At 39.9% G+C, this 27,965-nt stretch overlaps 2 protein-coding genes across 2 annotated transcripts in view; one reads left to right on the forward strand and one right to left on the reverse strand.

Moving 5' to 3' along the window:
* Window positions 1-6,877: 6,877 nt before the first annotated feature.
* lhfpl4a (LHFPL tetraspan subfamily member 4a) lies at window positions 6,878-27,822 on the reverse strand. The gene is made up of 4 exons (XM_085912669.1): window positions 27,408-27,822; window positions 10,016-10,252; window positions 7,884-7,900; window positions 6,878-6,931 (listed from the first exon to the last, which is right to left on the reverse strand). Exons 1-4 carry the CDS (start codon window positions 27,820-27,822, stop codon window positions 6,878-6,880), a joined length of 723 nt encoding a protein of 240 aa, XP_085768795.1.
* Window positions 14,284-27,965, forward strand: part of LOC147062002 (copine-9-like) — a 72,588-nt gene continuing 58,906 nt past the window's right edge. The window contains exon 1 of the mRNA XM_085912658.1: window positions 14,284-14,456. The gene's annotated coding sequence lies outside the window, so the exon portion shown is untranslated. The remainder of the gene's footprint in view (window positions 14,457-27,965) is intronic.

Raw genomic sequence — 27,965 nt, forward strand, 5'->3', positions numbered from 1 at the left:
GCCTCGTCTGTCATAGCCTCTTCTGAACAAATCCCCGAGCTTGCAGTACTTATTCTTAAGACGTGAGAACCAAACAAAGTACCAATGAAATGGGGTAATCTAGCATAGTATATGGGTTGAAAACCAGTATAAACTTTTCTTAGAAACAAAAGGTCCTACAGCCTGCAACTGGAGCTTTGAGCTTGATCCACAGGAGTAATTTTAATTTTCTTGATCAGGATATTTTTCTCAAACTTTAACATTTTGTTTACTGGTGAGATTACATTTTCAGTCTCATAAGTCTCATTACCTTTATCTAAAAAATAATTGTTTTGCAATTAAAATATTTAAGTTTGCAGTTTTCCTTAAAATTACAACCTTATTCACATCAAAATTTTGTATTTATACTTCCACAAAGCATAATTTTATTTATTTTTATCTCTTGTACGATGTTTTCCTTTCCAAAGTTGCATCTATGCTCCTTTTGGGTCTACTTTAGTCTACTGTAAGTGTATGGGTGGTGGATGGCATTATGCTTCTATCATAAATATGACAACGGCATGCATTGAACATTCTGAATCCTTGTAGAAAATAATCCATGGAGCACATTATTAAGTCACATGGACACGAACCATCGAGTCTGAAGGCTGTTGCCCGCCTCACAGCTGTGGCCTGTGATTTCCCTGGCCGACTTGACCATCCATAAGCAAGTCTGCTTGAAAACAATTTTGTCATTTTCTGCAGTCTTGTGACCTAAATTATATTTAGTACATGCCTAAAATGTTCTCTGTTTTTTGGAGAAGCGTAACACACTGCATGCTAATTATAGTTCTTGAAGGAACCATATCAAACATTATTACAGGTCACACTTTTTCTCTATTTTTTTTCAAATGAGCTATTTGCTCATGAAAAAGCAAATCAAATATCTTCGCCCAACATGCCCCTATTGATATATCATATATATATCATATATCATATTGATACTTTGGCTACCTTTTGGACTTAACGGGAGAAATGTTCTTCAATCCATTGGTTTTCTATCGCGCTTGTCATCAAAATAGTGGGTGAGCTGAAGCTAATAAAGAGACTGGGGGTTTATTATGCTTACATTTGAGTGATGCATTTAATGGCCATAGGTCACCATCCGTACAAACGTAGAATAGATGGCATGCACACACGTTCACCAACATGGCTGAATTAAATATACAATTTAATGTCGCTACTTGCTGATATCTAATGAAGTGTGGTGGTTGTGTGAGACCACACAGGAAAGAGCCACTGATGATTAACAGACGATTAACTGGACAATATTCACTGGATTCACACAGTGGCTGGCGCTCTTAGCCTATGCCACCCTCTCTGTGTGTGTGTGTGTGTGTGTGTGTGTGTGTGTGTGTGTGTGTGTGTGTGTGTGTGTGCGCGTGTGTGCGCGTGTGTGCGCGTGTGCGCGCGCGTGCGCGCGCGTGTGTGCGCGTGTGTGCGCGTGTGCGCGCGCGTGCGCGCGCGTGTGCGCGCGTGTGTCTGTGTATTGAGATATTTTGGGTTTTGTGACTCACCCACAGAACTGGATGCTCTGCTGCGGATATAAATGACAGTCTCTTCTTTGAATCCACCTCAATTTGCTGCATGAAGATGAAAATACACCTGGCATGACCTTAATATTGTTCTTGACGCAAGATCGACTTGTGCTATCAAACCACTCCAAAGCGCTAAATTACAAAAAAAGTTTGCTTTTAGAAAATAATAATGTTCTGTTTTTACAATGTAGCATTATACATAAATTGCTAAGACCAGCAATATATTTGTAAGAACCACTGGGGATGTTATGTTTATTCCTAATTTGATCCAGAGTTGTCATTTTTTTTCTTGAAATATATATTTTTTTGCCTTTAATGCTTTTACTCACTGACTTCACATATGAAACATTAAAATAATTACAAATTACAATATGAGATAGTCAGATATAGGAGAGGGACACCATTTTGATATTTTGTACGCATATGTGACATACCCTTCGTAAGACACTCCTTTAAATATTATACTTGGACATTTCAAATTTAAAGTTTTTTTTTTTCTTAACTTCAGTAAGAAATTGTCATTTTCAGCACTTCTAGTAAAATTCATTAAAGAAAATCATTTAATTGTCGCTTTTTATTCGTCGACGTGTTTGCTTGTTTTTGTACATTATATGCTAACAAATGTTGAGCATGGATTTTACGTCAGGATTGACCAAAATGGCCCAAAAAAGTGCTGCATCGCAGCCTTACACAAAGGAAGCAGTTGTTTTGAATGTAAAATATTTTTTATTCGACCCTCTCAAAATGTGTTTGAGTAACAGAAATTGTCAGATTTGTAATACTATTCACATCTAGGAATTAATCAGACAATATAACTTCAAAATCAAAATCAGCATAAAGCATGAAAAGCAACACAACTCATTTCAGACTTTTTTGACGATAAAGTAAATTCTCAAATTGATTTCTCTCTCTGTCTCTCTGTCTCTCTGTCTCTCTGTCTCTCTCTTTCTCTCTCTCTTTCTCTCTCTCTCTTCCTCTCCTTCTCTCTCTTCCTCTCTCTCTCTCTTCCTCTCTCTCTCTCTTCCTCTCTCTCTCTCTTCCTCTCTCTCTTCCTCTCTTCCTCTCTCCCTCTCTCCCTCTCTCTCTTTCTCTCTTCCTCATTCTTTCTCTCTCTCTTCCTCTCTCTCTTTGCCTGTCTTTCAAAAATTGCTTTTTAGGGGGTGTTAAAAGTCCATCGGGAAATCAGCTAAATTAATTGAGAAAATGATCTTGTTGTGACACGACAACCATCATAGGAAAATACAACAAATGGAAACTTTAACCTAAAGCTAAAGATAGAGCAACACATTAATCAAACAAACCTTCTGACAAATATGCTCATAGAATCATTTTGTAACACACCATCTTTTTAGAAAAAGCAAAACTAAATATTTTTTCTTCTCCTCATGTAATACATGATATTTTGGCAACATTTCAAGAATGAACACAAAGGTCAACAGAAATCAGAACATAAATCACCGGACGTTAGATATCATTGCCCCGTACCTCACCCACCCGCTCCCAAAAAGATGTCTTTATACATGGTATTGCATGACAAAACAGTTCAATAACATTTACATGGTCAGCAAATATTTAAGGATACCAGAAAGTGCTTTTCCCCCTTTGATGCATCTTTCTGTCTTTGAATTTAAGATGAAGTTATTTAATTCAAAGTAGACAAACCTTTGGCCCCAAATGAAAGTAAATAATCAGGTGGGACATCTTTGCTTGACTCCAAACTGAATGGCCCCTAACTTCTGAGTCAAATCCACCTTGCGACAAATGGGCGCTCAGTCAGAGTGTCTTAGTCTTTTAGTAGAAAAAAAAACCTACAGTGTCACTACTTGTTTTGCTGGTTCTGCACCACATCTGGATCAAGAGTTCTTAGAGGCACCTGGAGTAGTAGAAAGATGTGCTCATCAGGGTTAAGATAGCGCCAGTTCCTTGTTAAGGTTTATTTCGGTTTGGCGTCGACTCCTCGGGATTGGAAAAAGTGGAGCCTTGAGCGGCCAACGTGCGGCCAACGACGCTTGGAGGTCCTAACATTAGCCTCTTTCGAGTTTTCGTTCACTCCCTTGGAAGATTTTTGTCGTTTGTTTCATGAAAGACATAGTGGATCCTTGAAAGTATTCCCAAATGAGAAAAGGGTAAGAAAATCCTGATATATATTACCTATCAAGACACATTATCACCTTCTCTATGCAAAGAATTTGAGATGGAACATGTCCATGCTTAGGTGTCTGCATTGTGGACTAATTGTCTAAAAAGTCTAAAGAAAGAAAAAAAATGACCCCACATTTCGACGTCAACCTGCCTTTACATATTACAACAATGGTTTGCACACAGTTCATCGGTGGTTTCAAATCAAGGCTTGGCACCGCAATGGTTGATGAGGCGAAAATCGTGAGTGTGACAGCATCATTAGATTCAGCATAAGGGCTATTTTCATATTGCCTGCTTGGCCCAGCTTGTAAACCCAGAGTAGTCACTCCGAACGTGTCAAAAGGAACCGTACCATATCGGTGCGTTTGCAAGACGCACTTATTTGAGCCGTTAATACAGTGCGGTGGACACAGCTTCCTGAGAGTTAGCTAGCAAGCGTCCAAAAATAACCACACGTCTAGCTATCTGCTCATGACTGCACCTGGACTGCGTAAAGCAAGGTCAGAGGATGCATACAACGTGTTCCTGCAGAGGAGGCTTGAGTGTGACTCATGTTTGAAATTGGTGTCTTGAGTAAACATGTCCCACTGGTTTTGAAGCCTTGTCAGACAAACCCGCATGTGTCAGAGGTTAGAAAATACCAACCCACCTAAAGATGTTAGCAATCTGCTGTATGCTACGCAATTAAAATTAAGTCTAAAATCGGTGTGAAAGCAAACATTTGCCCTTTTAAGTACAGTGGATCTCCAGAACTTGAACACAATTGCTTCCGGGAGACTGTGCAACCTTTGTTGTGTTTATTTTAAAATATGTTTTGACAAAAGAGTTCACAAAAATGGATGGTTTCCAGTAATGTGGTTAATCAATTGATGCCAGCCTCAGCTTAGATGTGGTCACTTTTTATTCCGTTAACTTGTGTTCAAGGAATACATACCGCTAACAACGGGTCTCATATGGTCATAATCTATACTTTAGGTAGCCTCATTTTTGTATTCAGTTCTAGTTTTTTGTTGGTCTTGCTATTGTCCTTTTTGCCAAATGTCAATAATAGTCAGATGATTTGTTTCCTGTATGTAAATTTGTACTTTTAGACTCTTTTATTTCAGCTCAATTTCCATTTATGTTTCGTTCAATCATTGAAGCCCAAGTGTCCAGAGTATTTAACAAAGGGCTACTTTCGCCATGGGTCCTACAACCGAGCCATTCCACACATACGACCTGCCAGTTACATGTTTGAAATGGCATTCACATGTTGCTGGTGCAGCAAAAACAGGAGCTACATGTTTATTGGAGCAGCAATGTAGCAACTTATGTAGTACAAAGCTTATCATTAGTTTGGAATTCTAAGAATACCTTCATCAATGACGTTACGTCTTCTGTCTTTCTACTGTAGATCCTGATAAAGGTGCAAATCCAGTATTCATGCGTAATGCATGAAGTTTAATGACAAGATTCCTAAAAGACACTGAGATGGGATTCTTTCTTAGTCCTGTTCTGGTGTCGTGTGACAGCACTTTTGTGAGTGTTGGACTTGTTTGTTCAAATAAGAACATCTACTGTAAATAACAGAAAACAACTTGACGAATAGACACAAATCGGTAAGATTGCTCAGTATAAAATATCTGCTCATCGGGATTTAGTGTGAAATTGAACAAAAACGTCTAATTTTATTGTACAGTGAAACGAGTGTCCACCAATTAACATGCAGAAATTGCACCAATGATGAAGTAAAATAATTTTAAATAAAGTGAATTCAGCGGAAACTAAGACAATTGTGAATGTCTGGCTGCATTTTGCAAGAAAAATAGCAAAATACTGTCAACTTATTTTTAAAGATTTACAAGAAATAAGCTATATCTTTTTTTTTTAAATTTCAAATAAAATGCATTGTCGTCAATTTTCTTTGCTCTCTTATGAATGACTCATGACCTTCTGAACCATGGGGTGGGGGGGTGACTAAGGAATTTCTGTGTAGGAATTTCAGTAAAATATAAAGAAGTCCAAAATACTTTAGGTAAAGCTAATTTTATGAATGCTACCATGTGTAAGGAAGTGTATAGTCAGTACAACCCCCCGTGATTCTTCAATCAGAAGCCCTTTACGATAGGGTGGGATTTGAAAGGTTAATAAATAATTCAAACACTTTTACTTTGGGTGGTAATTATTACAATACGTGTGACTTTATAATTGTCAAATGAAGACTTTCTAAAATTTTTATCAAACATCAATTACGGCTTATAAAATACTTTTTACAATGAGTGTAGGCCTGCTATTTGACAATATTAAAATGCTTGCTATTTTTCATTTGACTAATGCTTCCTGATCAGGCAAAATTTGAGCCTCGTTGTGATATATTTGATGAAGTCTTGACATTATCTTTACTACTTTCTACACCAAGCAAAGAGGCAAAGGTGTCCTCACCTTGAATTTATCAATGATCGGTTTATAAACCATTTCTTAAAACTTTTTTAAAAGATACCTATTCAAGAAGGGTAGTACCCTAAAATCTGTCATTTGTCACTGACATTATTAATGATGCAGTACTTTTATGTTGTGCTGACTCTTGCAGCTTTTGGCATTGATCAATGTTACCTGGGAATACTGCAGGCACAGTTGCTTGTCCAGTGAGCACTTTTAGCCTCACATAGATTGGAAACGTAAACATAATCAGATGAAAATATTGTGAAATTACAAACTCCAATTGCACCGTGCACTTGATGGCCAAGTCTAGTTTAAGAATTTAGATTTTAAAAGAAAGGCTTAAAATCCAACTACTGTACAGGGACTCTCATTTGTCATTCATGAAGATGTATACAAAAACGTACAGTGAGTTGCAAAATTATGGTAAATAAGTCTACAGACAAGGTGGTTCCTTATATTAAGAGTTTCTCAGAAAAAATCATCTCCTCTTAATGTATTTGTTGACAAAGTCAAGTCTTCAATTCACTGTACAGACGTTTAGTTTTTTTGTTTTTCCAAAATATAGTTTATCCCAATGACTTTTTTGTTGATTTTTGTTTTCTTTGTATTATCTTACATACTCCTGTACACTTGGTGTCTATTGACATTGGGTGATATCCTGATCACTGGAAAGAAGAAGAAAAACAGAGAAGAGGAAGTAAAAGAGGAACAGACAAGAATAGTAGAAGAAGAGAAGATGTCCAGTGTGATCGTTGTCCTCAGTGAAGACGTTGCACCCCGTACCTTGCCTCTCTTCTATCTCGAACCTCAATCTAGAATTAAGACAACAAAAAACACGCACAACATGAAGTAGTCAACAAATGAATGATTAAATGGTTTATATAATCTTTGTCAAAATACAATATTGTAATTAAATTTTAGATGTTAGGCACCCATTTATTTAATTCCCATTCAGCTCCACCGTTGCATCAATAGTGGCCTGTGACGGCTGCCGTGGCCGATGGGACAATGTAACTTGAGATGGCTCATGTATTGCATAGTTTTCAAAAAAACATACCAGATGGTCAATTTGGCGACTCTAGGATATTCTATTCAATATTCTCTGTGGTGCTTTCCCCTATCCCTGCACTGGCGTCTCTTGGTACCACCAACTGAGCCTTACCGTGTAAAGCTACCAAAGACAAATTCACAACTTGCTCCAGTCCTTTTATCTGCTTAATTTGCCATGAAATTAAACTCTTTGGCATTCAGGGAATTCATTATTTTGGAGCCAGGGAAATACCTGTATTAAATTCCCTTCAGTAGCCCCCGCCCGACACACGCACACACTTTTTCACATCAAGCACAGAAAGGAAATGGCAATATCACAGCAACACCTCTTCTCAAGAGAATTATTTTTTTTAGATTACGTACTATGATAATATTGCACTCTAATTAGCTTGAAAACGAGAACACCCTAAATAAGCTTTGTTTTTAAACAGAAGAAATTTGTGTTGACGTGATTTGTTTGCATCTTGATCTCTATGCGTGGGTTTGACCAATGTGAATTAAATATAACGTTAAATTTAGGTGATTATAGAAAGTAAACTTGTTAAATCACCCATTTTTATTTTGGTTTTTATCGGGGTCTGTTCATGTTCACTATCCACATTTACATATTTACACACACTTATATTGCGATATTGCACTGAGTGAGTGAGTGAGTGTGTGTGTGTGTGTGTGTTTGATGCAAATGTAACTGACAAAGCAAAATTCCTTACGTACCCTGGACACAGCAAAATCTGAAAAGACACAAACAGGACAACAGTGTTGGCATGAAGGCAATAACAAAAAGTGGAAGAAAGTGCATACTCGTGCAAAACATTATGCTTATGTAAGTCTAAGTTAAGCATCCAAGTCATTGTTTACGGCTGAATGATGACATTTGTTGGCCGCATGTGCCGGCTTATGTTTATTTCTTCTTCGTTTCCTCTTCAAATGCTTCCCTTTCAGTGCTGTTTTTTTTCTTTCTATTAACGTGAATCAAGTTACATTTTCCTTATTATTGACTGCTGCTAAGCCAGAGGGCAATTTCACATTCTATGAATTTAAAAGCAGAGGGGGGATCGCACAGCTGATGAAGCAATGGATCCGTTCGTTGTGTAAAAAAAACAATGATGACAACTCACAGTCAGTGGGGTTAATCAGATAAAAAGAGAAAGACATGCCCACGCACTGGAATATCTCCAGTTACCATGGAAACCATCAGAGATCCATCGGAGAAGTGAAACATCTTATGTCACAATTCTCCCATTTATATTGCAGTCTCAGTCTCTTCCACCTTTCTGTTTTACTGCATCTTGCTCCCGATCTACTGCTATAGCTTACACCGTCCACTCTATTACCGTCACTATTATGTCATGGTTATCTCTGTTTGTTTCTTCTATAGCTGATTAACTCTTTTTTTTGGTGTTCTATTCATTTTTGTCTCGCTTCTTCCGTTCCTTTCCTCCAATAGTCCCCTTTCACACAGCTTAACAAAAAGGATTCAAGTGTCCTGATGCAACTTTGTGTAAACTGTCAGAGTTGCACCGAGGGAGCCTTTGACTGCTGAATTGAAACTAAAATGCAAAAATGAGTGAATGGTTTCAAATCTGAAAATCAACAGGAATGTATTTCTTTCATCTGCATCTCACTAAATTAAAATTATGGGTATGTGGATTTCAATTCTATATCTGATCATATACAAGTCAGCATAACAACACTTCAAATAGTGTGGAGCCTACAATGCGAAACACCCTTGAGGACACACAAATCCCAAGTGCTTCAAATGTTTTCGTTAAAAACACAGGGTGCCCCCAATTAAAATATGATTTCTATGTAAGTGAGAAAATTCTCACTCAAATGATCTAAAATGTTAACAATATGGAGAAAAAATATGCCTGCTTAAGACGTCAAAGAATTTTAGAGAAGATACATAATCATTGCTAATTACAAGGGATCTGACATTCCCAACGGTCCAATGGTCTGGGGTTACCACTTAACAGTGTTGGACCACAAGGGTCACGGTCACCAGTACAAATGTAATAAATAATCATTAAATAAATGTGAGGAAATCAACATACCCTTGCCTTTTTTATGGTTATTATCTCTCTATTTCAGTCAGTGCTGGTGGTGGCAGAGCCACCACAACTTGGCTGATGGTTACCCAACAGTATGCTCGGACCCTGTTTAGTTGACAGTAGGAGAAGCTGAGCTGCAGTATTTTATTTATTTTTTTTTCAGAAGGAAAATGAAAAGTTAATATTTTAATATGGTGGCTTGGTGGGGGACTGGGTAGCACGTCCGCCTCACAGACAGGAGGGTGCGGGTTCGATTCCACCTCCGACCCTCCCTGTGTGGAGTTTGCATGTTCTCCCCGTGTCCGCGTGGGTTTTCTCCGGGCGCTCAGGTTTCCTCCAACATCCCCAAAACATGCTTGGTAGGCCGCATGGCCACTCCAAATTGCCCTTAGGTGTGAGTGCAAGTGCGGATGGTTGTTCGTCTGTGTGTGTCCTGCGATTGGGTTCAGGGTGTCCCCTGCCTACTGCCCGATGACGGCTGGGATAGGCTCCAGCGCGCCCGCAACCCCCGTGGGGACAAGGCGATACAGAAAATGGCTGGATGGAGAATATTTTAATATATTGTCTGTGGTATTTAAGTTTTTTTTGTGAATTTAATACATTCTTCTTCAGGACCTGTGCCACACCTTAACAAAGTTTCATGGAAATGTTATAAGGGCTAATCCTTCCTATATGCAAATGAGACCAACTTATGTGAATGGCGGAGGTGGTGAAAAAGACTTGCCTTGACTCCATATACGGGAATATATTCATGTATATACACAGTATGTTATTGCAAGGAACATTTGTCTTAACCTTTGTTGTCAGTCTGCAGGTCGTCCAGATAGAAATCATTTTGCCGGTTGCCCAGGACGAAGGCCATTAAGGAGAGGACCAGGGCGTTGAGAATGCCCATGATGGCCAACATGTAGGCCCAGCGTACAGAGCAGTCGCCCAGGGAGTACTTCCCCGTATGCTCCCCGCACATGTCCCGGATAACCTCGGCATCCCACCCATCAGGAAAGATCATGCAGCCCAGGACCAGGCATACACCTGCAAGAGAACAAGGAGAAGGCGGAGACGGAATTTGAGAAGGAAAGATTCAGGTTCATCCATTAATGACCACACAACAGGCTGGTGGAATTTGTTTCCAGTACAGCATGACATGCTCACATCTCACAACAAAACAAACAATAAATAAACAGATACGCATAGAAACATCAATTAATGATTTGGTTTAGTGTCTGTACAACTGTTGGGAAAAAAATGTTTTTGAATCTGACTGATTTCATTGGCAGGGACCTGTAGCGGCTTCGGAAAGGATGTGAGAAGGAGTAACACAGGTGGGAAGGAAAAAGTAACACAAAATGGTGATATAGAAATCGAACTGGAAGATAAATGAATTTGGAAAAGAGAGATATTTCCTTGAGAATTCAATTTTGTCAGCTACAATGATGATTCAGGGCAAATGCGTTGTATATTGTGCTAGGTTAAATACACAAGCCAGTAACTAATATATAAAAACAGATTTTTTCAAATGTTGTCTTGTCAAAGCTATGGAAACATGTTTTGATAAAAAAATTCAGTCAATGCTCATCGTGCTTTAACAATAACACCATATGGAATGTTATTTATTTTCTTCTAAGTACAAGCACGAAAGTAATGAGAGAGAGGAACTATAACCCGAATTCACAATGCATATATACAATAAAATGTCATCCTTTAATTTTGTACTTAAGTACATTCCCGTACCGTACTTTTAGTTGAATCAGTACTTCTACTTATCTAGTCTTTGTTCAAAAAAATATCTTTTCTATTTATGTAGGCCATCTTCGGCACAACACTACACCACATTGATTTCAGCCACTCAGTTTGTGATTTTGTTTCCAATTATTTTTCAATAACTCAAACAAAATATTATGCCAGGAAAGGGCCAGTGGTTGTGGAGTGGTTCCCATATCTGAAAGGTATGAATCTGGCGTGACTCTGAGCAGCATACACGGTATGGAATATGGATGAGCGGATGTACTCACAGGAAAAACATGAAAACATAACTGACTTATTCAGGTTAACTTGGCCTTGGTGCCCTGATACGTCTTAGGTGCAGTGCTCACTCGCCACTGCTCAATGGGCTGTAAGAACACTCTGCATAAAATGCTCACAACATTTCTGTGTTAGTAGCTTCTGATGTGCAATATCATGCATTAGAATCTGATTATGGAGGGGGAAAGGAATAAAACAACAACCCCAGCAGCTTTCTTTCGAAGCGCTTGAAGTAGCTTTGGTGATGGTCGACAATATATGGAACAAAGTAGTCAGACATACCCTTGAATATATCAATTATTGAATCACAGGCAGGATGTGAACCCGTAAGATTCTCTGAATCGATATATTCTTAATGTTTAAGAAGCTCTAAATGAATGGACAACATTAACCACTGACGCATTTGCACGTAAAGTGAAGAGTGAAATCTGCTCTCTTTCTAAATTTCTGAAGCATGGTTGACGCCCTATATGAAACTTTTCTATGTCAGGGAATTAGCTGGTAGCTTTTGATACTATTTTTGCAATATTTTGCCACTGGTGACAATAATACTACAGTACAGTGATCAGCATCAATCAATTACATGAAAATCGCCTTCAGTATCATGACCTTTACCCTAAAGAAGAACCATCCATTCATTCAAGAAAAACAAACATCGACAAAAAAGCTGCTCTCACTCGCATACACAACCACAAACGAGGGTGTCTACATGCACACAAATACAAACACACGTAGAGTCCCACCCCCTACAAAATCCATACATGCAATTCAAAGAGCACAAGTGAAATGGTAATCCATACTTTGCACGTATGCTCATTCATCAAAGTGAGCATCACCCTGGGAGCTGATTGGACCACGTCCCACGCTCACCAACTCTGTTTAAATAGCATTCAGCCCGCGCCAGCCTGAGGCTTTGTAAGTAAAGCAGTGGGATCCAGTGGGAGATGGTGAACATACATGGCAGCCGTCACACTCAATCTTCATTCAGGCCACAACACGTCTTTTTCACAGCTAACATCACCAGCGCTACTCATAAAAGAGAGGATCAGATTTGACCGAGCTAGTGATTATTACATGTCACTCAATGTCCGGTAGATTAAATGTCCGCAGAACTTACTAGGTGAATATTTCAAAAACAGACTAAGACTAAGCGGCAGCAACACCCAACACATGGCACTGACATCCATCATCATGAAGTGCTTTGAGCGGCTTGTCATGGCACACATCAGATCCATTCTCCCCCCACCCTTGACCCCTTCCAATTTGCGTATCGAGCCAAACGGTCCTCTGAGGATGCAATCTGCTCTACCCTCCACTTAGCCTTCACCCACCTGGAAAAAAGAGACTCGTATGTGAGATTGCTGTTTGTGGACTTCAGTTCTGCATTCAACACCATTGTACCGCAGCGACTCATCTGCAAACTCGACAGACTAGGACTCAGCACCTACCTCTGCAACCGGCTACTAGACTTCCTCTGTCAGAGGCCTCAGGTAGTACGTGTTGGCGACAATATCTCAAGCAGCATCACGCTGAGCACGGGGGCCCCCCAAGGCTGCGTGCTCAGTCCGCTGCTCTTCACCCTGCTGACGCATGACTGCACTGCAACCTTCAGTAACAACTGTGTGCTGAAATTTGCTGTCGACACGACTCTGGTGGGTCTCATCACCAAGGGCGACGAGACTCAATACAGGTCGGAGGTCGACCTTCTGGTCACATGGTGCAGGGACAACAACCTCCTGCTGAACGTCAGCAAGACCAAGGAGATTGTTGTTGACTTCCGGAAGGGTCACACCCAACACCTGCCACTGACCATCGACGGTGCTGTGGTGGAGAAAGTGAGCAGCACTAGATTCCTGGGGGTGCACATCAGTGAAGACCTCTCCTGGACCACCAACACTGCATCGCTGGCGAAGAAAGCTCAGCGCCGCTTGAACTTCATGTGGAAACTCAGGCGAGCAAGTGCTCCACCTGTCATCATGACCACATTCTACCGTGGCACCATTGAGAGCATCCCCTCCAGTTGTATCGCTGTGTAGGGTGGTAGGTTCACTGAATACAACATGAAGGCCCTGCAGCGCATAGTGAAAACAGCTGGTAGAATTTTTGGTGCTTCACTCCCCTCCCTGAAGGACGACCACGATTGTGTGTGACGTGAATCACGCCGCTCACACTTTGTTTGATCTACTGCCCTCTGGGAAGAGGTACAGAAACCTGCGCTCCCGCACCACCAGACTCACCAACAACTTCATACTCCAGGCTGTTAGGATACTGAACTCTCTCCCCCCTCCACCCTCGGCTGCATAATGTCCCGGCCTTTTGGGCCACGTTGGCTGCCTTGCACTTCTCCTCCTGTACTTTTGCACTATATTCTGACTGCTGTATGCACACTTGCTCCATTTTTGCTCCTCTTATTTATTTATTGATTTATTGATTTATTTATCTATTTATTTATTTATGATTTACTCCAAATCCGAGTCCATGGTCCTCGGTCGGAAAAGGGTGGAATGGCCTCTCCGGATCGGGGATAGTCATCATATGAGATACTATACGTGCATAATATTGGTGGACCAGCCAGGAGACCATTCATTCTAAATGTTGATGTCAATTTACAAAAATGTAAAATTTTTGGCTGGTATTTTCCTTAATTTTATTTCATTATAGTTTATATAAATTATAGTTTATAACTTTTTGCGGAGCCCAATTTCTAGCAACATCATCATCAACAACAAAATAATTTCCTTTTCATATACTGTCAAGTAACATCCATCCATCCATCAATCTAAACCACCATCCATCAATTTGGAGTGCTCAATTGGCCTACCAAGCATGTTTGTGGGATGTGGGAGGAAACCGGAGTGCCCAAAGAAAACCCAAGTGGCCACGGGGAGAACATGCAAACTCCACACAGGGAGGGTCGGAGGTGAAATCAAACCGGCACCCTCCTAATTGTGAGGCGGATGTGCTAACCAGTGCGCCACCAAGCAGAGATCATTGTCAAAATATCCACTAGTCCCCCTCCAGACCTACAGGAGGCAGAAAAAACCAGCCACATCACAATTCACCAAACTCCCTGTCAGATGCCAGGGACAACCATATTGCCTGCAGACCACCATGTGAGCTGGGGGCCTGTTAGTGAAAGATACAAAACTTAAACAGGGAAAGCAAATAAAAGGAAACCCAAAGAGACTCCTCAGTTCCTGATCACACGCAACAGGTAGGAAAAAGACTTGGATACTATAGTTCTAAGTTTGGTTCATGATTAGTTTGTTTGAAATGTTTGGTTTGAGCTACAAGCTGTCTTTATCTGAACTTTGATTAGCTCAATCAATTTGAAGGATTCACAAAGGCAAAGTGGATGTTTATGTTTGGCATATGCTTATGTTGAAACATTCAATTAAATTGCTTAAAAAAATCCAGCAGAGGAAGAATTTGAATTTTATCCAGTAGATTATACCCTCAGCTAGCTGCCTGTTCATGCGTATTTAGGAGCATTTGAGGTGATGTACATTAATATTTAAGAATCTTTGTATGCGTGTTTTGCAACTTTTGATGCTTCTTGGTGGTGGAATTTATTTTGCACTGTCACGTTGACACTTGTGTTGGTCATGGAGTTTGCTCATAAGCGATTCCCTCTGCTGGTGTTTACCTTCTCTCCACTTCATAATGTATTCTGCCTGTCCTATAAGCTTTGCATCAACACTTGTTGTCACCCAAGTTCTGAATAAAATGGGCTGCAGGGCATACAATTTCTGTATGTTGAAGTCAAACAAACAGTTACACAACTGACTGAATATTCAAGAGGGATAAGCAAAACGTAAGTTCATCTTAAGATAGTCACTGAAAGTTTTATATGTACCGTATATAGGTACTAATAAACCCAGAGTTGCATTTTTGTTCAAATTTTGTTTCAAATTTTGAACTGTAAGACTTTGGGAGTGTTTAATGTTAGAGGTTCTGCTGTATTGTTTTTTGGGCTTTTATAGGCATCAAAGTTTTGGATGCAAATGTAAAATAAATGAAGTCCATTAAGTATGTGGTGGAGTGGTGTACCATTACCGATTCCCTGTGAAGACTCCCTGCTTCACCTCCACCATCCATCACAAGTCAATGGTGGGCGGTGCACTTGTGGCAACAGATGAGGGAGAATACGAGATTAGTAAGGGCACATCTCGAGCAAGGATACACTCAAAGTGTGACGGCTCCCCACTCCAAATCATTGCAGGCATAATGAGGGAATGTAATGAGAAGGGATATAATGACGGTATTACAGTAAGTAATGAGAGAAAAGAGGACCAACTCAAGGCATCATCCTGGGAAATCAGAACATTATTAGCTTCTCTTTATGACCGCCGTACAAGATGGAAGCATAGACAGGCAATGAGAAAAATAATTTACTGAGTAATGAGCATCAGGTAACATGTTTTATGGGTTTTTGATGAATGTGCGCTATGTGAAAATGCTCCGGAGTCCCATGGAGTTTTTGGAGAGCATGAGCATGTAGTTGACGAATCGAAGGGACCAAGTGCTTCCGCTTCAGGGCAGCTCATTTACCAACCGTTTCTCTTTGTTTGCCTCCAGTCTGTTCCAAAACAACCAGCGTTTTGCATCTGCTGCTAAATACACAAACATACTCGATGCTCATACCTTAAAACACACACACATAAACACGTGTGACCATGCAATGCAAGTTTAAATTGTGTGTTACAATACAATTTAGGACGCTATCAAGTTTTACTTTGTTGCTATTGCACATAAACTACAGTTATAACCATATAAAACAAATGATTTCTTTTTTTTTTGTAGCTTAAGCCATGTTTTTTTTTTTCATAAATAAACTATAACACAGGAGCTTATAAAATGTCCGGGCGGCCCCATTAGGACAATCATCGTATCTCAGTGTACTGGATGTCAAGGATGTTAAGTTCCTCCTTCCCTCAATTTTTTATTTTTTTATTTTTCTATAGCCTTGTCCTCATAAGGGTCATGAGTGAGCTGGTGCCTATACTAGCTGACTTGAGGCCAGAGGCGAGGCACACTGGACAGGCTGCCAGTCTAGCTCAGAATTAAAAAGAAAAAAGTAGTGCTGCATAATTATTACACACTGGAAACTTCTCTTGCCGGAGCAGCAAAAATATATATACGGTGACACACTGGTTAGCACGTCGCCTCACATATCGGTGGTCATAGGTCTCCTGTGTGGAGTTGGCATGTTCTCATCTCCCAATAACTCAATAACTAAAATTGCAACACGACTAATGCCAGTGCACTGACAATGTGCCACCAAGCAAGGCATCAAACCACAGCCGCTAGGTATGATTGCATATATTTTATACTTCCATTTAAACAAAATAGAAACAAGTATAACATTTCCAACTCCAGTGTTTAAAAGTGGGCACCAATGAACTAAAAATAAAATGAGAGAAAAGCCCTTTGAAGCGGGTGGGGGTTTTCCCGCTTCCTCCCCTTCCAATGTCTCAAAACGCTGCCTTCTGAACTTGGAGCCCAGAGACATCAAAGATGCCAAGCAAGGGGATCCAACAGCAAGTGGTAGGAAAAACGGGGCGAGCTGGCCGCCCTCTGATGCAATAGACTGTCGTGTCTTTATTTTTTTCATCTCACTTCATCGCCTCCAATCGTTTCACAAGCTGTCAACTGTTTGGAACATGGCTTCAAAGACGAGCCCAACTAATGAGTGCATTCGAGAAAAAAAAAAAAAAAAACTAAGGCAGAGTTGTGATCCAACTAGTTAAATATGCTGCACCCAATCTATTTATAGCACAAAGGAGAGATTTCTCGGGCTATTATGTAACAATTTTGACAGACTTTTTTTTCCACATGGCATTCTAATTCTAGTTAAACAAACCAAAGTGATTATATAAGAGATCTAAAAATATTTCCAGCATACTAAATTTAAGTGTGTGCGCACACTATTTTTAAGGGGAGCATCCAAAGCTGCCATGTTTCTCCTGAGCATTTTCACTTGATCTGCTGAGATATGGAAGTAATTCAATTTAGCAAAATGCAAAATAGTCATCAATCACAGAATCACTAATGTTAGAAGAGCACTTCATCATTTTTAAAGAGGCAAGAAACTTTGAGAAGTTGTTCTATATTCACTCAGTTGAGCCTTTTAGGCCACTGACGGCATCTCTTAGCGATCACACACAACATATATTCAGGATTATTATTGTTCTACAGCACAAAAGAAAAATGGTTTTAGACCTCAGCAAGGCCAAGCAATTACATGTTACATCCATTTGACAAGTTCCAGCAAGGTGGTACTTTTACTTCCTTCCTGTTGGTGCCAATAATTGACATTACAACGTAGTAGTTCACAAAGTACACAATGTAATGTAGCGCCGAATCTGACAACTTTGTCTCTTCTGGGATCGGTGTAGTTTTCCAAATGTGCGTTGAAAGTACAAGTCTTCTGAGGTCCATGCAAATATGGTCAGAAGTAGATTGCCCACTTTAAAGTAACCTTGAAAACGGATGAGTAATGGTGGAACATCTGGATTAAATTTGGGTTCAAATTAAAATGTCTGTGTTTTTTCAGGATCATGAATATAAAATGGGAAACGGAGATCCTTGATACTGTTCAGTTTGTAGAAGTCAGATTTTCAAATATTAGCCCTCATTCAGAATTGAACTGTGGCCTGTGGAAGTTCCCGGCATTGGTGCATCAGAGTGTAAAGCTGTAAATATGTGAACATAAAGACTTCCCCATGTCCAGGCAGTAATATAATAAAGCTGTCGAGGACTCTGCCCTCTCTTTGCTACGGTGTCTAGACCTTGGCCTGCTGTCCTCCATCTATCTAATGGATGGCCCCGTCACTGATACACACAGCTTTTATAGCAGTTGAGATCAAGCCCATGTGTACATGCATGTATGTGTGCCTGTGGAATGTGCATGCGTGTGTGTATGTATGCGTTATGCTGAGGGTGGCACTTTACACAGTCATACCGCCTCGTGGGTTCACTGACCGTTTCGCCGCATGAAGGACCTGCTTCTACTTTATTATATAGCTTTGTTCCCACCGACTGGTGAGGTTCAGTTCAGCTTACGTTGGTGCAGTTTGGAAAGATTTCCAGAGCAGATGGTTGCTTTAGCTGCGGTATGCAAATATCCTGATATTATAGCACTTGACCGCCAATGATTTAACAAGGAAGAAGTGCATGGCACAGAGAGCCAAGGAAAACAAGAACTCCCCAAGCACTGTGTGCATTTGTTTTGTGTGTTGCATTCGTTCTAGTGTTGCACAGAAGCAGTGATCCTCATTGAAAGGAATTACATCTGCGTACTTCCAAAGAAAGATATGTTCCCCCCCCTTCAGATCCAGACTGCAAATGCACAAAGCAACTGCCGGCTATTTATTCATGTATTTATCTATGTACATTGTGTGTAATGTAATCATTTGTTTAAATCAAGTGTATGTAGTATTGACAGTTTATCTTTTGTGTAGAATGGTATAGCTACAGTATTGGAGCCCTCTTGCTCGCCTTACAAATGGACAGTTGTAATCATACATCTTTTAAGAGTGAAAGGCCAACAATGGCTACTTTGGTGCTTTTTTTTTTTTTAGAAGTGGATGTAGTGGTGACATTTTATAGTTCCATACTTTAAAGGTAGCTACAGTGTAAAGGCATGTAGCCTCAGGGCTTCCCTTCAGAAGGTACAAATGAATTTTTAAGGGTTAAAAAAAAGACATGGCCATTTGTTATAGAACCAAGTACATGCTAAACAAACAAACACACACACACACATACACACTGACAGACAATACAGAGAAGGGTCAAAGAAATTCATTATTCAGTTGTTAGGCTATTTTTAGAACCCCTCTGGTGACTCTAGAATTATTTATTAAGTGCCTGATTATTAAAACATGTATGTTTGGTTGAGAAAAGACATCCAGAAATCTCAGATAGAGAGGAAAGGAAGAAATGGGGGGAAGGGGTATCCCCTCGGGAATCGCTCGCTCACTCACTTCCTATTTTTCTCTCTCTCTTGCTGTCTCTCGCTTATTTGTCGGTGTGCATCTCTGTCTATGAGGACAATGAACTGTGGCGCACCATACTTTGTATAAGATAGCGATTAAAAACATAGGAAAATTCATAATCATTCAAAAGTGTATGAAATTGTCATTTCCACCATGAGCGGTCCATGCATTGTGGCCGTCAATTATTTGCAAACATTTATTGTTTAACCATATCCCCGCGACCAGTGAGTGCATTGTATTACCTTCAAAGCAGTTACACATAGCCTTAAAACAAGTGTGGTCAACTTTATTCCACAGAGATTGGAAATATTTTAGGTAGAAACTGCGCATATTTACATATGCCGTTGTACAGTAGTTTGGAAGTAACTTTAGCTCAAATGCCTTTCAGACTGGATTGTCTGGCCATTGAGTGATCCTGAAAATCTTGAATGAATAAAGGATTTATGAATAGCACAACATTCATTTCAATTGGTATTTCACGAACCATAACTTGTCACAGATTTTGCAGGAAATTGAAACAGTAAAATCCCCAAGTGTAAATTATAAAAAAGGATTAGGCAGAATTTAATATTTCTGGCTTGGGATCAAATGAGACACAAAACTGAATAACTGCCAGTGTTGTATAAAAGTGTAATCATATAAATGTAATGTATGTCTTTGCGCATTTCATTTACTTGGGTTTACTTCTAATTAAAATGGCAACCATGTAAATTTAATTCCGTCGAAAGAAATTGGAGCAGCACACAAACTACAGGGGACTGAGCTACTCGAGAGGAGCTGGAGACTTTGTGTGTTAGTTAATAATGGGACATATTGACATTAATATTAATGTAAACATGCTCCAAATTAAATGTTTTTTTTTTTTCTTCCTCACAGAAGTCACCATTATTTCTTTGCCCAAAGGTTAACGTTCTTATATGGTACTATACTATATATATTAGCATATAGTAATATTGTCAAAACAATTGGAGAGTAATAGATGTCACAGAAGGGTGGATTGACTGGCGACCAATTCTGGGTGTACTCGCCTACCGCTTCAGCATACCTGCGACCCTCGTGAGGATAAGCGTTTCAGATAATACATGGATGGATGGAGCTCATAGTTTGTGTGTGCATGTACTATATGTGAATTAAAGTCCCCCATTAAAGTCCCAATGATCATTGTCACACACATCTGGGTGTGGTGAAATTTGTCCTCTGCGTTTAACCCATCCCCATGTGATTTTGATCCATCCCCTGGGGGAGAGGGGAGGAGTGAGCACCAACGGTGCCGCGCTTGGGAATCATTTGGTGACATAACCCCCCAATTCCAACCCTTAATGCTGAGTGCCAAGCAGGGAGGCAATGGGTCCCATTTTTATAGTCTTTGGTATGACCTGGCCGGGGTTTCTGAACCCACAACCTTCTAGTCTCAGGGCGGACACTCTACCACTAGGCCACTGAGCTGGTAAACATGAAATTAAATGTAAAATCGTAGGATGTACTCGAATAAAATTTATGCTGCAGGCAGTGATTCAGACAGCACTTCAGTCTCATGGAAATCTTTGATAGACCACAGAGGACATACAAGTGATAAGGTCGACGGAAAAACAGATGCTAGCCTAAATGAGCTACCGTCGTATATCCATCACAAATTTCACTGGGCTCTCCCCAGATGCATTTAAGTATTTTATTCATTCAAACGTTCTATCAGTTCAGTGAATGCCACAGTGAGATTAAATAGGGAAAATAAATTCCTGCATCAACATGTTGATCTTCAAGTTCCACCCGCCACTAAAGTTTTGTGGACAACTTTTGCATCTTTAATAGCTTAATTCTCCTTTTTGTGTTTATTTCTTTGTGAAATTGCTGTGAAAAAAGTAAATAAAAAATGGTCATGGCCCAAACTGTTGCTCAGCACTGCTATGCCATGCCCGTTGACCTGTTGAAAGCACAGCTATACAGATATGTCCTTTCTGGGCAAGTGGCAATACAATGGCTTAAAAAGCTAATCATTTATTTACTTATTGGAGTTAGGAATTCTATCATCCACCATCAATTACACACATGCACACGCACAAAAACATTTTGACCGAGCAGGAGCTGACACTTAATTTCTACCAGAACAGTTTATCCCCTGTGCCATGGCCGGCGTCCTGCTTAGTTCTGTTTAATATTGCAACAGCCGAGCTCAGATGCAAAGAGGAGATGGATGGATGAGCTGATGCATGTGGGGAGGAGTTGCAATGACTCATGGGCTTCCGGCCTTCCTATAGTAACTAATTTCTTCTGGAAGGCGCAAGAAAGAGAGTAGGAAATGAAGAAAGGCAACAGCGATAAGGGTGGAAAGGGGAATAGATGGAATAAAACAGTATGGGAATTGCTGAAAACATTCTCCAAGTAAACCAATCAATCTGACTGAGATCTTACTTGTCCCACAAATGTGATTTTTTTTTTTTTTTTTTTTTTGCCAACCAAAAAGAAAACATGATCTCAAACTGACTTCACTCGAGAGTATTTTGTCTGAAAGGATGAAAATTCATGTCAAGGAACAAGCGGCAAAGCTCTTCACAGAGCTCAAGGTCTTTGGGGAACTCTTGCCCGGGCACTTGTTCTTTTCATTTGCGGAAGCATGCAGCTTAGTCTAGACTTTTAAATTTAACATGCGTCCATCATTCATGTTCTTGTGAAAGTACAGCATAATTTGGAGAAGTTAGTCATTTCTGATCCCAGTCTAACCTAATCTGTACTGTATTTACCCCTATTTCATTTCTTTAGATTAATAATTAGGAATGGGAAGGTTAATATAACGACAGCAAAGCTAGTATATCACCAGCATTAGTTTGTGACACTGCTGGAGAAGCATAGATGTAAACATTATTGAATATCTCACCCCATTACAAAGTACGCAACAGTGTATATTGCTTAAAAAATGGCTGTACCACCTGATATTTTGGGAGGTAATTTTCTCACTAGGTTTTTGTGTTTTGTTGTATTTTTTGGATATCTTTTTTTTCAATTTAATTGTATTAAAAACGTGTTTAAGCATATAAAAATACCAATATTGAGATATAAAATGTTGTCTGGATATTTACCCACACCACTGTCATATATGACATCATGTCATGTAATTTTTATTACTTCATTCCCTCAGCCAGTCAATAAAACCATAATGAATCGGCTCGCAAAGCCATCCCTAATTTTGATTTTGTCTTTATGAATTCTTTGCTTGTCTATATTCCCTATGGCCCAAAATCTAAGCAAATCAATCGAATATGATTCAGCTTCTCCAGTTTGTTCAAAGGTGTCCAAGACACTTTATCTTTGAGTGTATTAACCTTGTTTGATTTTGGTCAATTCAGCATAGCAAGGAGCCACTGTTGGCCCACTTTCAGACTAGAGATGCCAAGACACTTTGCTCGGCCAAGAAACCTGGGACCCAGTGATTTGGCCTGGCTTCTATTTATCATCATTTTCACTTTAACCTTAACTTGAACTCCCCTAAGTTCAGTAATTATTCCATTTTAAAGAATTGCACACCCACAAATCTGACAGAATGTGGGAAACATGTGGGCGTTCACAGCTATACTGTCATTTGAGATGCCATAAAGTTAAATTGCTAATGGCATTTTTATTGGATGAATGGTTGTCTTTCGCTCTCCATGTTGGAGTTGCATGCACAACACCATCATGATCGGCACCCTAACTGCGCATTTGGTCTAGTTGGCCTAAATTGAGGCCACTGTCAGTTCAAATTGGCCATCAATGTATTCACAGTGGCATCGTTGGTCACTAGGCTGTGCCAGGGGACAAGCTGCTACAGCCAGCAGGCCAGAGTGGAGGATTAAATGGACATCTTCAAGGTGGTGAACAACATTAGGCCAAAAGCCAAGCCTATTAGAAAACTTACCTCTGCCACGGATCATAAGTGTCCACTGGAAGACAACAAAATGTTTGCAACTTTTAAGAACATAAAATGATGATTTAAATATGAAATCTATCATTTCATTAATCCATTTGATTTTGTCTTTGACTGTGTCAGCAACATAGGAAGAGAACTGTATGTTGGGCAACATTGTTTCTCTAACTATAATTAATATTATTAATGCATTTTAATTTCCATTACATTTTGATTTATTTGTTGTGGTTATACAAAATAAAAAAGATGGAAATTGCAATTCGATTTGGATTGTGTACATGCAATACAGTGGACTTGCTGTTCGCAGGGGTAGGGATAAAGAGTAAGAGAGAGAGAGCGATAGAGAGAAAACCGATTTGCAAAGTAGTATCTGTGCACATCTTGAGTTCCTGCAATGCAGAGATGGACATTGGCACATTTCGCCGGGTTGAGATTACTTTTTAGAAACATGACAGGATTGATGTGCACCAGTAGAGTCATGATAATTTCACAGATTTTATGGAGCTAAGCAATACTGCTGATAATGGCTGCATCATCATCAAATTCCTCAGCGCAATTAATGCAGCACTTTTCAGGTTTAAGTGCATGCGATTTTACTAATGTTTTACTTCACTGATATTGCCACAAAGAGCACCAATCTAGTTCAGTAATCGAAGGCCTTAATAGAGATTACCAATACTATTTGATTCATGCCATGAGCACACCAAACATTTCAACATGCAATCAGAGGACAGACTGCAACAGCACAAAACAATATTGGAGGGGGTAAAAAAAAAAAAACTTTTACTCTCCCTGTGCTTCAGAATGCTGACTGATGCTGCACAGGAAACTGAGCCCCACTCACCTCTGCTAAATCGACTGTATTTACCACATTCATCACCTCATAAAGAAGATGGCTGACTCTGGTGTGTGCATATAAGGTTGAAATGTGTTCTGATAAATTAGCGGGGTTTTATGAAAAATGGACATATATATACACACATATACACGTGTGTGTGTATATATAGTATATATATATATATATATATATATATATATATATATATATATATATATATATATATTCTTTTTTTAAAAATTTTTTTTTGTGCTTTTACATGTATTTTTGCCACATGACGGTGACTATCAGACTATTTTTTATTGTTTTGTTGTGTTACTGTTCTTCTGACTGATGTCTTTGAACATTGAATCAACTCTGTTGCTGTTGGAACTCTGCGAACCATAACTTGAGCTGTAAACTTGGACTACAAAATGGCAGCCTAATGGAGCATTTGAACTTAATTTGGTGTTAATTTAAGCTACTTTAAATGTTGGTGTATGATGACTACAACTTGAATGTGAACATGAATGTGAACATTTGATATGTTTGAATGTGATTTTACTTCTGAGCGCAACCACTTCCACATTTGTAAAAAGTGTGCACACTTTATCTTATTTTTTTCTCTTTCTCTCATTCAAAAATAATAATTTTTTCATCTCTGTTGATCGATCCACATCACATTGAAAACAATTCTTGAAATTATTAATTATGGTCTTGGTTCCTTTTATATAAGTAATGTATTTGATGCCAAAAGAGCCACTCTTTGAGTGCTTTTTTTCAAATAGTTATTGATGATTTAAAATTATAGACCATAATAGTAAAGACAATCAATCTTAATTAAACAATGTCCAAGAGCCACCTTCATAAATCTCAAAGGCATCTCACATTAGGATAATACATTTCCATTCAGCCATTTGTAAATGTCATGCATTGCCTTCTCTCCTGGTTCATGGATATTCCTGTGTCCACTGTCCATAGAGGCATTTACACATTATGCTCACCCAGCTCTCCAAACTGTAATCCGAACACGCAAACAAGGAGAGAAAACGTAACCTGCCCTGAGAAGAATAATCCCATCGACCTGGAATCATCCCTCAAAATAGCAGTACGGATCATAAAAAAATAAATAAAACCTCGGTTATGGGATGATGAATCCAAAACTTTGTTTTAAGACATAGTGCATCATGGGCTAGGTGAGATGGATGGATGGTGTTAATTAACGTTTCAACATCACTGTAATGGTGCAGGATTCCTTACACACTATCATGGTTACATTGGAGCTTCGTGTCTGCTTTATTTGGTGCTGTGAACAATCCCACCAATGTATTCCCACACTGTCTCAATTCTGTGGAGTCAGAGCTGAGAAATTAAAACAGCCCTAATTACCAACTACAAGAAGCCTGTAGCATACTCTGTCCACTCATACCTTATACAGTAACTGATTTCTACTCAAAATTGAACCACGACTTATTATATATTTTGAGAAGCATGACACGGTCTGTCATGCTTCTCAAAAAAATATGCTTGATGCCGTTACACTACTGGTGTCACACTCAAGGCCCGGGGGCCAGATCTGGCCCGCCACATTATTTTATGTGAACTCCAAAGGCAACCCATGTGTGTCAACTCAGTTTCTTATGTCAACATACAAAAAACTAAGTTGTTTTGCCGTTTAATGACTGAGATACTATTCATTTTTTGTTGTTGTTTTGTTACTATCCCACTTTCAAAATAAATTAGAAAATTGTTGAACTTGTTTTTGTACTGGATTCTGTGGTGTGTATGCGGTAATATGAGGACCCATCCATTTCTATTTAAGTCATTAATGGCCCCATGAGGGAAACCATAACTTCAATGTGGCCTGCAACAAAAATGAATTTGACACCCCTGCTTTACACTATCCCCTATAATTATTGACCCACCTGATAAATATTCTTCTATTAAATTATTTTTTAAATCATAAAGCCCTATTTTGGCAGACAGGCGCTTGTACCATAGAAATGGGCGTAATTTCATTTTGGGGTGGAGGCTAGTATAGTCTACGTTCTTTGGGACCGTGATGCGCCTCACTGGACGTTCCGGTGCGTGGAGCTACCGCAGCCCAGATGCACCTGACAATTTGGACACGAAAATTAGAACATATGCATCCTCATTTTCATGCCAGGGTAAGTCTAGTTTTGCGTGTTTTTGAATTTGGTAAACATGTTATGCCTCACCGGATGCCCGGGCTGCAATGCCCTCTGGCAAATTGGTGACACAAAGTAGTAATTTATACATGACCTAAACGCGCTCTAAATGGTAGTTTACTTGGTGTAACGTAATTTTGGTGTTTGATCAAGGTGCAGGCAGATGCGGATTCGGCGTTCCGTTCATGTGCATGGTGGATGTCGTCATTTTGTTCATGAATATGACAAGAGTGTGGGTCAATCCCTCTGAATTATTGTAGAAATCAATTCATTGATGAAACTATAATCATTATCCTCCACAAACATGTAAAGAGGACCTCCACAAGATGGGAGAATACAGAGAAAGAGATCTCCGGTTTTTCCTTGTCTGAAAGATAGTAAAACAGTGTTGATGTGTCTGCCATGTATGATGGTTTACCTGCAAAAAGACTTGCCAATTACCCTACTTTTGAGGGATCAGTATTGTGATACTGCTTCAACACTGTTGAGGCCAGGATTCAAATATTTTTAGTGCCCTTTGGAAAATTGTGTACAGTTCGGTTTCACCACTGAAAAATTACAGACTCCCCCAATCCAACACTAAACTCCCTTTCAGAATCCCAAAAAGGATGTATCTGAAAATTCTCGTTTGCAGTACAGTAAGATTTCGTTCAATAAGACACTTGAAAAGGCTTTGAAATGAATAGCCACAAGTGTGAAACCCTTACCTGCTTTAAGACTATGGCAAAGTCGTTTTAATTGTTTTCAGAATTTAGTCAGATTTTTAATACTATCAAATAAGAAAAATGAAAATAGATATAAATCAATGTTCCTTTTTAAGAAATCAAAACAAAAACTGTGCCATCATTAAAATTATGACAATTATAATGTGGAGTGGTGGGAAGTGGAGTGTGTAGGAATCCCTAATCCCGCACTTCTTTTATGGGTGGGGGAATTCCTAAACACAATACACTGCACTATAGAGCCGAGCTAATTTAGCAATAAAGCCCCATTCTTCCCCCCCCCCCCCCCCCCCCTCTAGGCTACCCTCGCCCCCCTCTCTCTCTCCTCGAGTTACCATCACTTGTAACCCACAAAAACGAGGCTCATTTCATCATTAAATTTAAACGTGACCAAAGCGAAGCAGACAGCTGCACAGATTCCATGCCTATGCCCTCCCCCACTCCACCCCACAGGCACACAAGTACACAAAACGAATAGATGCAACAAATAAAAGACGGTGTCCCCCTTGCGCGTATGCGCGCACGTCCGTGCGCGCGCTTACCGCACAGCAGCTGCATCCAGGCGCAGGTCTTGTAAACGGTGGAGGTGTTGCAGAAGAAGAACAGTGCCATGCAGGCGATGCAGCCGATGATGAGTACCATGGACAGCAGCACAAACACCGAGGCCGCCTTGAAGGCTCCTGACGGGATGGAACTGAAGTCGGAGAAGCTGCCCACGCAGGTGAGCTCCCGGCTGGACGACGGCCCGGTGCCCACGCAGTAGTGGAAGAGGCCGAAGTAGCCGGCCTGCTGCGTGTTGACGCTGTCGCCGATCCAGTACGGCTGGATGAAGACCACCACGTTGACGATGGCGAAGCAGATGGTGAAGATGGCCCACAGCACCCCGACGGCCCGCGGGTTGTAGTTGTAGTTGTAATTGCCGTGATAGATCTTGGAGGCTTCTTGGGAAGGCAACATGTTTATTCCTCTTCTTGGAAAAAAAAAAATCTTTCTCTTCACCCCCGTCGTCTGCCCCTGCACACCTTCCCAAAAAGGCAATCAAATCCACACAGACACACGTGGAAAAAATACAAAAATCATAGCCTACCTATAGTTACTAA

This window comes from Syngnathus leptorhynchus, chromosome 1, assembly GCF_054491065.1.
Source record: "Syngnathus leptorhynchus isolate UIUO chromosome 1, UIUO_Slep, whole genome shotgun sequence".
NCBI classification, from domain to species: Eukaryota; Metazoa; Chordata; class Actinopteri; order Syngnathiformes; family Syngnathidae; genus Syngnathus; species Syngnathus leptorhynchus.